The sequence below is a fragment of the Peromyscus leucopus genome, chromosome 4 (assembly GCF_004664715.2).
Source record: "Peromyscus leucopus breed LL Stock chromosome 4, UCI_PerLeu_2.1, whole genome shotgun sequence".
In the NCBI taxonomy this organism is placed as follows: Eukaryota; Metazoa; Chordata; class Mammalia; order Rodentia; family Cricetidae; genus Peromyscus; species Peromyscus leucopus.
This window is the reverse complement of record NC_051066.1, coordinates 56,339,762-56,355,026: the sequence shown is the minus strand read 5'-3', so window position 1 is coordinate 56,355,026 and position 15,265 is coordinate 56,339,762. Positions and strand designations below refer to the sequence as shown.

Genomic DNA, 15,265 nt, shown 5'->3' with positions numbered 1-15,265 from the left:
TGTATTTTTTATTTTTAAATAAAATTTAAAGCTAGCATACAAAGTCATGTATGTGTATAATGTAACTATATATATATTTAATTATCCTTCTCACTCATTGCCCTCACTGTCTTCTCTCCATCCTTTCTACCATCTTCTTGCTGTCCCCTGCTTCCCCCTAAATAGTTCTTTCTGCTTTCGTGCTGTATGCACACGTGTGACGTTAGAGGTACTATGTGTCTCCTCTACTTTCACAAGCCATCACAGAGTCATGTCCATGAGCAAAGTCAGTGTTTTTCCCTTTTCAGTATTTGGAATCACTGTCGTGCTGCTAATTTGTTACTAAAATGTTGTTTTGTCTATGGTTCTTTGTATATTTATGTATACATTGGGTGCTTTGAAGTTTCTGAAGGTCATAAGTGATTTGTGTTCTGTGGGTTCCAGATAGTTTTCATGCATCAAAACGGGGAAGCAATGGTTTTGGCTAAGAGTTTAATTCCTTTTTAGGTGGTTCCAAGTGTCATCAGCTGGGCAGCGGAGAGTCCCTAGAACTTGAAGACATATTTTCCGTAAAGCTGAAGCGGCGCTGTTCTGTGAAGCAGCCTGGCAAAGGCACTCTGCTGGGCATCACCCTCTTCATCTGCTTGAAGGAACAACTAAACAAATTAAAGGATTCTACACTCGATCTCATTAACTTGAGTGAAGACCACTGTGACATATGGTTCAGAGAGTTCAAGAAAATTCTGGAAGGTAAGTGCTCACCTCAGGGTTTTTTAACGAACACCGGCTTCTTTGATATAGGTAAGTGACATCTCATGTCAGGGGCTGGAGAGGTGGCTCAGTGGTCACGCAGTGGCTCACAGCCATCTCTAACTCCTGAGACCCTCTTCTGGACTTCGCAAGCACCAGGAATGCACATGGTACACATGCAGGCCAAACACCCATACATATAAAATAAAAATAAAAAAAATTTAAAACCGCAAGTTTCTTTTCTGGGCAAGAGGAACATTTGATTGTGCAGTGAGAGTGTCTTTCTGTTTTCAGCCTGTTGTTTTCATCATGAGGGGATCTTGCATCTTGTTAGGTGGTTTCTATAATGTCAGCTAAGAAAATCATATAATTTTCCTTTTATTTTGTTGATGTGATTGATACAGTACAGTGACTGATAATTGTGTATTTAACTGTCCCTGCATTCACGAATAAATCTCACTTTATTATGGCATATAGTTCTTTTAATATGCTATTGAATTAATTTGGTACAACTTTGGTACAGCATTTTTGTACAAGTATCCACAAAGGGTATTATTTTTAGGTTTTTGATAGCATCCTTGTTTGATCATGGCATCTGAGTAATCCCAATCTTATAAAATGAATTCCAAATTAACTTTTGAATAGCCATATTTATGAAGTTTTAATAATTCTGAGTAAGACATGTATTTATTTTGTTTATATGTACGGGTACTGTGTCTGCATGGATATCTGTGTACTATGTATATAAAGTGCCCATGGAATCCGCAAGAGGCACTGGATCCCTGGGAACTGCAGTTACAGAGGTTTGTGAATTACCCTGTGGGTGCTGGGAACCAAGCCCGGGTCATTTTGACCACTGAGCCATCATCCCTCCTGTTCCCTAAGAATTTTTTAAAATGATTTATTTTAATAATGTTTTCAAATTTTTTAATTTTATTATTTCTATATATGTGTGCATTTGTGGTATGTGAATGTAGATGTATGTGCCATAGTGCATATGAGGAGGTCAGGGGATGACTCTGAGGAGTTGGTTTTCTCTTTCTACTTTCATGTGAGTTCTGGGGATTGAACTTTGGTGGTCAGGTTCCCAGGGCAAGTGCCTTTTCCTGCTGACACACCTTTCCAGCCCTATTATTTTTAGAAATATCTTTATTGTCATAAGTCACATTTCTATTGAGCTTGCTTCCTATCTACACATTGCTAGCAAAGTACATTTCTGTGTTGGGCATTTGAAAATAAGATTTTTTTTTTTTTTAAAAAAAGATAATCTGTAATTTGCTATGTGTTTTACTTATTGAGAGTTGTCTAGCTTGGGGTAGATATTTTTCTGAAGGTTAATGTCAGTATGTGTGTGAGAATATGTCAAGTAATGAACTCAGTTTGTTTGAAATTTTGAAGTGACATTTTTACATTCTGGATGCTAAAAGTCTTAAGTATCACGCACTTCAACTGTATAGAACTTCCCTATTTAAAATGTCTCATTTGGAGATTAGAGATTATTTTCCCATTGACCCATTTTAAATATTTTATCAGGTTGAACAGTGCAAAAGTAGCTGAAGTAGTTGTTACAGTTTGGGGCTGGATGACAACATTGGATACCAGATTAAAAAGCAGGTCATGGTGACGTCAGGAGCTTCCAGCCGCAGCAGCACTGATCCAGAATCTCATACGGACCCACACTGGCCTACGGTGATAGCTGGTAGCTGATAAGCGGAAATGACTGCTGTAAGCCTGGGAAAGTCTGCTTCCTCATCAGCTCCTTTGGGATCTTTAGAGGACCTGCCTTTCAAGAGGAGGGAACCATACATAGGCCAGTGTTTGGTTCATCTCTCTGTAAACAACAACAACAAAAGTGTGTTTGTAACTAGAAAGAATCCATTGTCATGAGTTATTTTTTTCAAAGCTGTTATTTCATATTTCTCCCAAAAGATTTCAATTAAGTTTAGTAACATGAGAAGGTATTCAAAAGGCTTAGATAGTCAGTAAATTAAGAGTGTGTCATTTGCTTAGGAGAGTGAAGCTCTTCCTTGTGCTGAAGGTCTAAGAAATATCCCAGAGGGCTTATGAAGAGCTTGCTGGGGCAAATTCAATATATCTCACCCATAAAGTCAACAGCAAGTAAGCAGAGGACGTCTGAGCAAACCTCAATTTAGTAAAAGCAATTTTATAGGAATAGAGAGACTTGTCAAAACTCAAACAAAATACCTCTGAAAACACTGTCCAAATATTTAGTTTAATGAATGATGTTTTAGCTTGATCTAGGGTTAAAAATCTAGTCAAATTACAGAGATGAATAAACTACACATCTTTGCCAAACATCCTCTGGGGATCTCACTGTGAACTTTTGATTTAGAGAAGAGTAGAAAACAGTGAGCTATGTAGGGTCATTTTCTCTGGCTTGCTCCTGGACTGCAGAATTATTTGGCTCATTGAAAACAAATAGATTGACTTCTAAAACCAACCAATGCAGACAATAAGGGTTGAAGGCCTCTGATGACAGTGAAGAACCCTAAAGAAGATGAAAGCATCTGCTCCATCTCTGCATCCAGGGACCCAGGGCATTAGTTAGGGGTCTTCTTATCCCATTGGAGGCCGTCTGCATCATCTCCAGCATGCACAAAGGCATGTCTGAGGCTGCAAAGCTCTCTGCCAGCTATATCACACAGAATCTCCCTTTTCCAGGTTACAATCTAATGGTCCCCCCTTTTTTCAGATCTATATAATTCAAGAATTCATTAAACTATCAAGTTTTGGCAGAGTGAATGCTCATTGCCTACACCACTGCCCAGTTTTCCCCTTCTAAAGAGTTTTTTGTTTGTTTGTTTGTTTTGCTTTGTTTTTGTCTATAAAAAGTTTGGGAGGTGACCGAAATTTTGCATATCAAAAATGTATACAACTTTCAGGTAAATATTAGATAACCATATTTTAATTCCAGGGACAAAGTCCTTACTTCTAACTGGGTCTGCTAGTAAAAACAAGTTTCTCTTAAAAATGGCATTGAATTCGAAATTATTTTCAATTTCATCTTGATTGAGCAAGTAGAATTTTTCTTTTATTGCCAACACTTACACCTCCCTCCTATTCTTCTAACGAGAAAAACATGGAGACATTCAAGGCTCAAGTGGGTGGTCTTCTAGTCTTAATTAATCTAACAATTACAGTTTTATATAGTTCTGACAGTGTGTTATTTCTAAATATGAACAATTATACTTGGAATCTGAGCAAGGAATAAGATGTGATAATTTTTAAAGGAAAATTGGCAGTAGTAGCTGGAGGAAGAAAGCAATATCAAATACTTGAGATTTGAAAACTAATTAACATTGACTAAATAATTACGGGTTTATAAATATAAAAGAGAACTTTTTCTTTTTATCTAAAAGTCAGTTAGTTTCACTCTTGACCCTATTTTCTGAGCATAGTTGAGTACAGAATCTTTTAACTTTGTTTTATTTGTGTTTTTGAGACTAGGTCTACATAGCTCAAGCTAACCTTGAGCTCATGTTCTTCCTTTGGAGCCTCCCCATTGCTAGGATTAGAGGTGTGGGCCCAGCTTCTTTTCAACATCAGTCATAGAAAAACTGTCATAATTTTATAACTAGTAGGCAATATGATTCATTCATGCAACACACATGATGCACAGATTCTGTTCTCTATGTTGGAAACAAACAGAAACACCCTCCCTCAAAAAAGAAAAAAGAAAAAAAAAAAGAAAGATACATGGGGTTTGAGAGATGGCTCAGTGGTTAAGAGCATCTACTGCTTTTGAAGAGAACCTGAGTTCAGTTCCCAGCACCCACTCCAGCAGGCTCACAACTGCCTATAACTACAGCTTCGGGGGCATCCAACACATCTGACCTCTGCTGACATTTGCACTCAAATGCACAAACTGCTCCTGTACCCCACAAAAAAAAAAAACCCACAGTTACATATAGTAAAAATAATAAAGAAAATTAAAATTGGAGATGTACTCTTCAAATTTTTCTTGCCCTGGAGACAGATGAAACAATATGTTGTTTTTAAAGTAGATCAAATGTACAACGAAGACACCAAACAAACTTATGCAAACTGTAGTCACTGATACGAGAATTAAAGTTTTTTTTAAGTGTCATCATTATATCAAAAGTGGTCTAGCATAGTGTTTTCTAACTTCAAATATGTATGTGTTACAAAGATAAATATGCACAACTTTAAACATAGTATGTGTATATACTAGATATGTCCATTTTTATCCCACTAGGGCACAATTCTATTTTTACAGATTTGAGTTTCCTAGTGATGTGATCTGAAAGCTCCATTGGACCCCGATCTAAGCTTTTCCTTAGAAATGGTAATATAGATTTGAATGAATATCCTTGGGCCTCCTAGTATGTACCTCACAGGTGACATTTTGGACCTTCAAAGTGGACAGAAACCTATGGAAACAACAAGAAGTCATTTTCAAATGTAAAAATGCTCTAACAGTGTCTGCTAAGTGACTTGAAAAATGAGTAGGTACAATGGAATGAGGACTCTGGCTCCAAGGAAATGTGTCTGATGTGGGCGCATTAGGAATATGTTACAATATCCTCTTCCTCTAGAGAAGATGAAACTCCAAGCACTTTGAGAGCAATGTGTGAGGAAGTAAAGAAAAAAGCCACTGTTATAGGAATAAAGGCATGCTTGGAAAGTGATAGTATATAGTTTAAAAACAATCAAAGACTAAATATAAATATATATTCACAGGGGAATTTATGTAATAAAATATAAAAAACCTTAGGAGAAAATGCAGAAGGAATGAGCAAAAGGTAGAAGAGCTCTTATAGAACATGACTATTAAACTTTGTTGATACATTTAGGGCTTGTTAGTCTATTTCCAATTAATAGAGACAAGTAATGGCATTTTTAGCACACATTGGGGGAGATTTAGTTCTGGTGTCATTACTGTTCAGTTTCATATCTGAATGCTAATTTCACAAGGCAGGAAAATATAAACGAGCCGTATTTATTTTATTTGTTTTGTTCTAGCAGCATAGCCTGCCATCCTATTGCAACAGCTGAAGTAAGCTTTCAGATATGAAGCACAGAGAAAACAGAAATTGCATTTAAATGTCTAGTTTTATTCCTAAGAAGACAATTCCCCTTAGTTTGCTATTACCTCAAATCTGTGTACATGAGGTTGACCTTCTTATGGTATGCTCCTTGAGAAAAAAAATGAAAAACAAACATTTCTTAATACTGTTTTGTTTAGTGCTTACATTATCTTATATAAGCAAATCATAGACAGACACACAGACAGACAGGCACACACACACACACACACACACACACACACACACACACACACACGAGATTAAATTAACCAGGCAGAATTGTCTTAAGTGGAGAATACATAATATAAAGGTTTACTTTGATATGATGAGAAATGATGTACTTAGAAGGAAACATAAGAAGCTGATATCATAAAGATTACTTTAAACTTTACACTTGCATTTATTTGTGTGTATGTGTATGCACACACAAGCGTACAACCTCATGGATCCATGTGCCATGGTGGATGTGTGGAAGTCAGAGGACAAGTTGTAAGACTTCTCATTACTCTTCTTCCATTGTGCAGGTCCTGAGGATCGAACTCAGGACCCTCATAACAATCACTGTTATCTGTTAAAGGACTGCTAGAGATAGACATTCAGTTGTACACAATATTAGTTGGCAGTACTTAATTTGTTTAGGGACAAAGATTTTAGTGTGTAAAGTTGTTATATTTGAAGTACAGCTGTCTTCTGAGGTGTTGAGAAAAGAAATAAAAGACTAATTAATGATCAGTCAACTAGACACTAAAGTCTTGTATGTTTCTTTTAAATGTTTTTGCCATAAGTGTGCATAGTCAACACATGTAAAAAACTGAGTATTGCACTGGGTAGCCATTCCAGCTTTGATCTGGAAGTTCCAACCCCCACTGAGGCTTCGGTAACTATCATGCCTACAAGGCAGGGCCAAGAGAGAGCCCCGAAGACCCAAGATCCAGATGTGCCACCCTCTCTTGGTTTCTGGACCCTGGATGTTGGAGGTAGACTGAGCAGAGTTCTCCAGAGAACACCGGTGGACTGCGCTGTGCCTTTCCCAGATCCTGAGACCTACCTATCCCTTCATTTGTAAGTTACACCACTAAATAAATCTCCCTTTAAACTACATGGAGTGGTCTTAATAATTTCACCAATAGAGTATTATAGCCACTTTCTTATTTCTATATTACCATCAAAGCCCAATTCCGTGTGAGCACTCTGTCCAGTAAAGATCATGTGATGCCCACCTCCTGCAGTGGCTTAAAAAAACGAGTCCCAGCCGGGCGGTGGTGGTGCATGCCTTTAATCCCAGCACTCGGGAGGCAGAGGCAGGCGGATCTCTGTGAGTTCAAGGCCAGCCTGGTCTCCAAAGCCAGTTCCAGGAAAGGCGCAAAGCTACACAGAAAAACCCTGTCTCGAAAAAAAAAAAAAAAAAAAAAAAAAAAAAAAAAAAAAAAAAATGAGTCCCAACCTCCCTGCTTCCCTATGCACTTTCTACATCAACTATTCACTCTTCAGCTAACTGCTATTTTTTTCTTCTTCTTTTCCTTTGTCTGTGGATCTCTGCATCTGCTTTCATCAGTTACTGGGTAAAGGCTCTCTGATGACAATTAGGGTAGTCACCAATCTGATTACAGTAGATGGCCAATTCAGGCACCCTCTCCACTATTGCTAGGAGTCTCAGCTCAGATCATCCTTGTGGATTCTAGGGAGTTTCGCTGGCACCAGGTTTCTCCCAAACCCCAAAATGTCCCCCCTGACATCAAGATGTCTCTTTAATTACTCTCTTCCTCAGACCTGCCCCCAAACTGCCTCTGGCACGCAGCCTGGCCAACCTGCTCCCTCAAGTTCCCATCCCTTCATCTCCCTCCACCTCTGCTTCCAGTTTACCCAGGAGATCTCTTTTATTTCCCTCTCCCAGGGAAATCTAAGCATCCCTCTTTGGGCCCTCTTTGTTATTTAGCCTCTCTGGGGCTGTGGATTGTAGGTTGGTTATCTTGTACTTTACCCCTAATATCCACTTATGTGTGAATACATATCATGTTTGTCTTTCTAGGTCTGGGTTACCTCACTCAGAATGATTTTTTTCTAGTTCCATCCATTTGCCTGTAAATTTCATGAGGTCATTCTTTCTTACAGCTAAATGATACTCCATTGTGTAAATATACCACATTTTTCATATCCATTCTTCAGTTGAGAGGCATCTATGTTTTTTGTTTAATGGTTCTGAGTAAACCTTTGGTTGAACCACTTATCATCCAGAAAAAAAAAAAAAAAAAAAAAAAAAAACACTTGAAAATCTCCAATGTGTCATCACTACAAATAGTATCCTATCAGCACCCAGCAGCCTCCCATGCCAGCTTACTCAGGCACACAGAATCTTCATAGTGTCTGAATACCCAAAACTGTATGAGTGGCAACCCTACAATCAAACATCAGAGACTGTCTGAATGATATTATTACTATTATTAGCATTGGCATAGGAACACACTAAAGCTCTTCATTATAAGTATATTTAAGTGTTTTTCTCTCTCAGTAATTTTATGTAAAATATTTCTTACAAACCAACCTGTAAATAGAAAGCCTATATTTTACCAAGCCAAGTATTGAAAATGAGTTTTAAAATAAACTTGCTTCAATTATGTTTATTTCTTTTGAATTTTCTATTGTTTACCAAACTGGACATTGAGAACAGTGAAATTTGTCTCTATTAAATTCTGAACAACCAATACCATTTAACTCTTCAAGGATAATTGTCTTATCAAAAGAATAGTTCATTCAGAACTCCAGTTTTATTATGATTGTAGCTGAGATTCCAAACAGAAAGCACAGCAATCATGTAATTTTTGCTAAGAAGACAAGAGTTTCAGTTTTTCTTAAACCTACAATATTAGTTACACATATTACAATATTAGTTTCACATTTTGAATTGTTTCCATTCTAGCAATTAGTAGTGTGAAAATTCACTAAGCATCAGTTTGTAAACACAGCAAACCATAGCATTAGACCCCCAAGAACTTCATATGATAGGACAAGCCCAAGCTGAATAGGGAATAGGACTGAATACAGAATAGGGACTCCTTAGTTAATATATGTGTTGCTGGGAGCAAGAATCATGGGTAATGGGAACTTCAAACAACTCAGTTTCCTAGATGTACATATGCAAACCCCTATACACCACACTCACCAAAGATGCCTTTGCAGACAGACAGAATATAAAACATGTATACTCTTGCTTTATATGTTTTTAAAGGTTAACCAACATCCATCCTTCAGTCACGTTGGGTCATTGCTTATTTCCAAAGCCTTTCCCCTGTTCTCGTTTCTGAGGGCTCCTTCTAGTTCCTTCTAGTTCCTGCTCTCACAACCACTGCCCTTTCAGCCAATAGGAAGCTAGAATTCATTCTTTAGAAACAGTCAGTTCTATTTATACTTGAAATGAAAGATCTCAGTAATCTTCCCAAGGGCTTCTCAACACCCCCTGTGGCATTTTTATCCTCAGGGAGGGATATGTTTTTGTATGTAATTGATTATAATTATATTGAAAAAATTAATTGCTGTATTGTACAAGAAAATTATATTCTTGCTTCACTCATTGACAGAGTATCTTGAGAATAAAAGCTGAAGAGCATATTCATTTTAGAGAATATCAGTGTCAAATTGTTCAGCAAGGAAGAAGCCTTGGCGACAGTGTCTTTTGTATAATTCAACTTCTTAGAGAAACAATTTAGGTGGTTTTTGTCAGGTTTTTCCATGTGATTAGATTCAGAGTGCTAAATGAGTATCCTCTAAATGTTTCCAGTAAAATGTTGAATTAAGTTTTCATGCTGTTAAATGAATTAGTTAACACCACTTCTTAACTGAATATCAGAGAGTCATTATTTTAAAACTCAAACTAATGATAATGACTGACATTTATTAAGCAGTTACTACATGCCACATACTTTGTAAGCAACTTTTATGAATTGTCTCATTAAATCCTCATAATAGCATCAAGAACTATAAATATATTCCCATAGAAATACAGGAGCAAAATTACTTATGTGTTTTGTTGTGAGGCTGGAATAATTGAAACAATGCATGACAACAAATAGTGAAATTGAATAAATTATAATGGTTATCATTTTTTAGTTTAAACACAAGAAAAGTAAAATGATTTAAGTGTTTTTAAAGGCCGAAAATCCTATTACTAATGTGTGTGTATATGAATATGGAGGCCAGAAGACTGAGGGTATCATCAATAGGAACATTGTCTATGCTGTCTGTCTCCTTTGAAGCAGGGTCTCTCATTGGCTTTGAGCTCACCAGTCAGGCTAGCCTGGCTGGCCAGCGTGTTCCAGGGATGCTGTTGTCTCTGCCTGCCTGAGGTCAGGCTTATGTGTCCCCGCATCTGACTTTTACATGGATTGTAGAGACTGAACTCAGAGTCTCGTACTTGCGAGACGACTCCTCACCCAATGAGCCATTTCTCCAGAGTGTTAAATTGGTCCCCATCACAAAAGGAGTCATTTACACCAGTTTGCCATTAGATCAAATCTGTGTTCTGTTAGGTTGATCTTCTTTGGGTGTCCATATATGAGAACAAAAATTAGGGCTTCTTAAAAAATTACTCTTGTTTCATACATGAGTCCAAAGACCTTACTTTTAACTGGATTTGCTAGTGAGACAGGATTTTCTTAAAAATAGCATTGGCTTGTTTTGAATAATATTGTTTCTTAGTAGCATGTACTTTCATCTTTTCCCCTTTTTCCTCCTAAGACTATATAGTCACCATGTGCTTGCCCCTCCGTCTATATAAGCTACAGTATGACTTCAATCTATCACAGTTACTGTGCAGTTAGGACTCTTCCCTCAGATAGATGCCAGGCACTTGTCAGAAGCATCAATGTCATCTTCATTGAAGATAATCTATCTCTAGTATTTTGTTCCAAATACCGTGATTCAGAACTTTAGAGACGTGGAACAGGCAGAATTAGGTGCCAGCAGTACTATTATAGTTCCTGTCCCAACACTGAAGTAACTTTCTCATCATGAATCAGTATTGAGAGTCCTCAAATGCCTTGGGGTGAAATGCACAGGCACTATGGAAGATATGACAGTGGTTTCTTTATGCTAACCTAGAGGAATTGGAAAAACGCATAGAAACACACTGGTCTGTGACTAATTATTGGGTTCCTACCTTCAGCAGAGCTTCCCAAATCAGGTTCAAATACCTTAAGCCTATACTCAGGGGGAATTCAAAGTTGAATCAGTACTTGGATGAGGCTAAAATGGAATGCCAGTTTTCCATGGGAAATAAAAGAAGTAAAAAGTAACAAAGTGACAAACCTACAATATGTACAAACAGAAACAATAATATTTCATGTTAGGTCATGAGTTATTATTACCCCCTGGCATTCATTAGAGAACCATTGATGCTAACATAATTGTGTGATGTTTATAGAGCTGTTACATGCACCTTCAGGAATTTTGTTACAATCTTTTGTGAATGGATCTGTTGTTTGAGGCAGATAGTTGGAATATTTTCAATAGATAACATGCTGCAGCACTGGACAATTAGTTCTCAAATTAGCCAGTTATCAGCATTAGGGGCGGGGGAAACACCTAAATAAAAATTAAAAAGCATCAATTTTAGTTCATTTAAAAACCATCTCTCTCAAGTGGAAAATTACATATCTTGAAAACATTCATTTTCTGTTTCCATTACTTACACACACTGGTTTCTCCCCCAAAAGAGAAGAGAAAAGTCTGCGTGTGTGGCTTCTGGGCCCTTTGCAGTGTCTGTGGCAGGCTGCTTCTCCTGTCACTCATTTCCTCAGGCTACTTCCCTTCATGTCATGACATCAACAGAGTGGAGAGAGAGCTGAGAGGAGAGGGGAAGGAGAGAGGAGGGAGGAGGGAGAGAGGAAGAGATGGGAGAGGGACAGGGAAAGAAAAGAAGAGAAGGAAGGGGACCAACCTGTACGCACTGGGACTGTATGTATGTGTCTGCAACCAAATGAGGGATTCCCTGTCCAGGGAGACCGGTAAGTAAGCTCTCTTGTTGTGCAAGTTGTTTGGAAATGGTACAAAATCTTTAGAGTGTGAAGCAAAGTTCGACCCACCACTGAAACTGGCCCCTGCGCTGTTTTAACTGCTGTTCAAAATTTTGGTGTGCTTGCTCACTTATGGGTATCATGAGATATTTTGTTGCTTTAGTTTGGCTGTGGGATGGTTCTCAGGAATGCATATATTAAAGCTTGATGCTATTTGAAAGTGGAAATGTTAAGAGGTGGGGCCCAGTTGGAGCTTTCACGTCACTGGGTGCATGTCCTCAATTGAATTGTGAATCTGTGGTCTGTCTTCCTCTGTTTTTCTTTTGTACTTGGCCCTGAGATAAATAAAATTCCTCTGCTATGTTCCCTCACCATGACATACTCCATACATATGGGACAATGCAACTGTAGATATAAACCTCCAAACAGTGAGCTAAAATAAACTATGAGAGTTGGTCAGTCAAGCATTTCTAACGGTAACAGAAAGCCAACTGATTCACAGACTTTGTGGTTTCCTTTCTTGCCCGAGCCTCTGGAAGCAACAGATTTCTCAACATTTCTAATTTCTTTGAGTGGAAATTGATATTGAGAAATCAAAATGTTAGACATACTCATTGTCCTCAGAATGTCTCAGATGATGGGCACCAAAGACACTCCATATGGAATTTATCTTCTTCATGGCAAAAGTTAGCCATTTGGGCAAGAAACTGTTCTTGCCTGGACTCTTTAACAAAATGTCATACAAACTGGACATGTAGGACCCATAGGAAGGTGACCACTGAATTTTTCAAGGTGAGATGGTCCTTCAGGTTCCTATTTCATGGAAGAAACTACCAGACATTCTACAGGACACAGGGAAAAATGACTGAGAGACTAGGTCTGTAGGCTTAACATGATGCCACAACATTGCAGAAGAAGTTTGGGTGACTGTCCAGGCAGCCAGCTGTCTCTGTCATTCTAGATTTCTGGAAGTTACTTACAATGCTCTTCCCGTTTACTTAGGTAATATTATATCCTTCTGGGGTCTTTGATATAGTTGAAGACTAAATAGCTATAATTATAATTTTCCTTAGTTGTGATAAAAGATAAATTAGATATGAAACTTTAGACTCACAAATATAGGATAGATAGAATATTTTCTTTAATTTTGCCAAATACAAACAGACTAGATATTATAACTGTAATTCTTGCTTGATAAATGTTTTGTTATATGTAATTGTATTAGGTTAAAGTTAAAACCTTCCTTTTTGATTAGACAGAAAAGGGGAAGTGCTGTGGGATGTCTTTCTGTATGCTGTGAATATGTGTTGCTCTGATTGGTTGATAAATAAAATGCTGATTGGCCAGTAGCCAGGCAGGAAGCAAGGGAGGAGAATGCTGGGAAGAGGAAAGGCAGAGTCAGAAGTTGCCAGCCAGATACAGAGGAAGCAAGATGAGAATGTGTAACTGAGAAAAAGTACCAAGCCATGTGGCTAAACATAAATAAGAATTATGAGTTAATTTAAGTGTAAGAGCTAGTCAGTAATCCTCTGAAACACTTTACACAGCATTGAGGATTCTACTCTCTCAGGGTTTGTCAAAATACCTTTATAGAACCATTGCTTCCTGACGCTTTCATGGACAGCAGATGTGTCCTCTGTATTTTATGAATTCATCTTTAAGAACTATTCTTACAACTTGTACTAGAAATAGCCCATCTCATCTTGTTTTCAAATTTCACTCTTACAGGGCTTACAGGCACAATCTATTTTTAGAAATGGCTTCTTTATTGATCTGCATGATCTCCATCAATTACAATACATACTATGCCTTTTTCATTGTTCAATGATTAAATTAGTCTGTTGTTTTATTTTTTATTTTTTTCTCCAAAAATTAGGACTTTTTTATGACACTGTGCAACAAGAATCTTAAAAGGTCTTATTAATAAAAATAAACCCAGAGCCAGATATTGAGGTGAACACTGAAAGATCAGAGAAGCAGAACAAGCCACAGCCAGCCTCACCTTGCCAATTTCTCAGCTGATCTTGTTACCTTAGACTGAAAGCCTCTGAGTCCTCATCCGAATGGATATCAACTAAACTGCTTTTCAAACGCCTAAAAGAATAAAAGGACTGAAGTTCCTGGTCCTCGTGCCTTATATGCCTTTCTGCTTCCTGCCATCACTTCCTGGGATTAAAGGTGTGTGTCACCATGCTTGGCTGTTTCCAGTGTGACTTTGAACTCACAGAAATTCGGATGGATCTCTGCCTCTGGAATGCTAGGACTAAAGGTGTGAATGCCACCATTTTCTATCTATGGCCTCTATGTCTATCTATTGATTGTTCTGTTCTCTGATACCAGATAAGTTTATTAGGTTGCACAATATATTGAGGGACACAATATCACCACATTTCCCCTTTTTTGTTTAAAATAAAAAAAAAAAGCTTATTGCTAATACAAGAAAAACTATATCCAATAAATATATACAATATATAGTCAAGAATTACATTAACAATGCCTGGTCCATTGACATTTGATGGATTCAGACAAAAAACTCATATATATATATATATATATATAATATATATATATATATATATATATATATATATAAAATCAAAAACAATGTCCAATCTACTAACATCTGACAAACTCAGACAAAAAATTTCATTACTTATCCTATTTAAAATAAGTAGTTCCTTCTTAAAAGTAGATTCAGTAATCTGCCTTTTTATCTTATCGTATCTGACACAGTGGTCTTGCTGACTTCTTACTCATGATCTTCAGTCCCCACCTCTTGAGGACTGGGATTGCAGGTGCTATTTTATTAACTTGACGTACTGAATTCCTTCTCTATGTTTCCTTCTCATACTTTTGTTTTCTTTTATTGTTTGATTTCTAAATCTTGGACTTACAGATTCATTTTTACTCTTTTTATTGATGCAGATGTTAAAGGTTCTGAATTCCTACTGCTATATATAATGAAGCTCATAGATTCCAAACATTAAATATTTTACTATAATCTTTAAGGAATTCCACAGTTTTTATTTACCTTTCCCCCTTTACCTAGTCACAGCTTAACAAAAATTAAATTTCTAAATATATTATTCCCTCATTGATTTTGTTTATAATTTCTGCTCCCATAAATGACCATGTACTTTGTGAATATTCTAAGTTCTGTTTCTGCCTTTCCTTATTTCCTTAATGTCTTTTATTAGATATTCAACCACATTTAAGGTTGCTGGGACATGTTATAATTTTAATTTTTCCCTTGCTGGTAAAAAAAACCAGGACCTCTTGCCTCTTGGTTGCTTCCTCCTGGGCACTAGGCAAGAAGTAGGCCACTAAGCTCCAATTGTTGTTTGCATTTCCCTGATGGCTAAGGATGTGTAACAGCTTTGCTTTTTGTGTTTTGGTTTTCCACACGTTTAACTCCCATGGCTCTCCACAACTCCTTGCAAATCTACCCCCTCTTCCCTA

The 15,265-nt window shown here is 37.3% G+C and overlaps 1 protein-coding gene across 1 annotated transcript in view; it reads left to right on the top strand.

Moving 5' to 3' along the window:
• The window catches only part of Cerkl (ceramide kinase like), a 96,252-nt gene that overhangs the window by 31,559 nt on the left and 49,428 nt on the right, over positions 1-15,265 (top strand). The window contains exon 2 of the mRNA XM_028884599.2: positions 487-729. Coding sequence (XP_028740432.1) covers positions 487-729 — 243 coding nt within the window. The remainder of the gene's footprint in view (positions 1-486; positions 730-15,265) is intronic.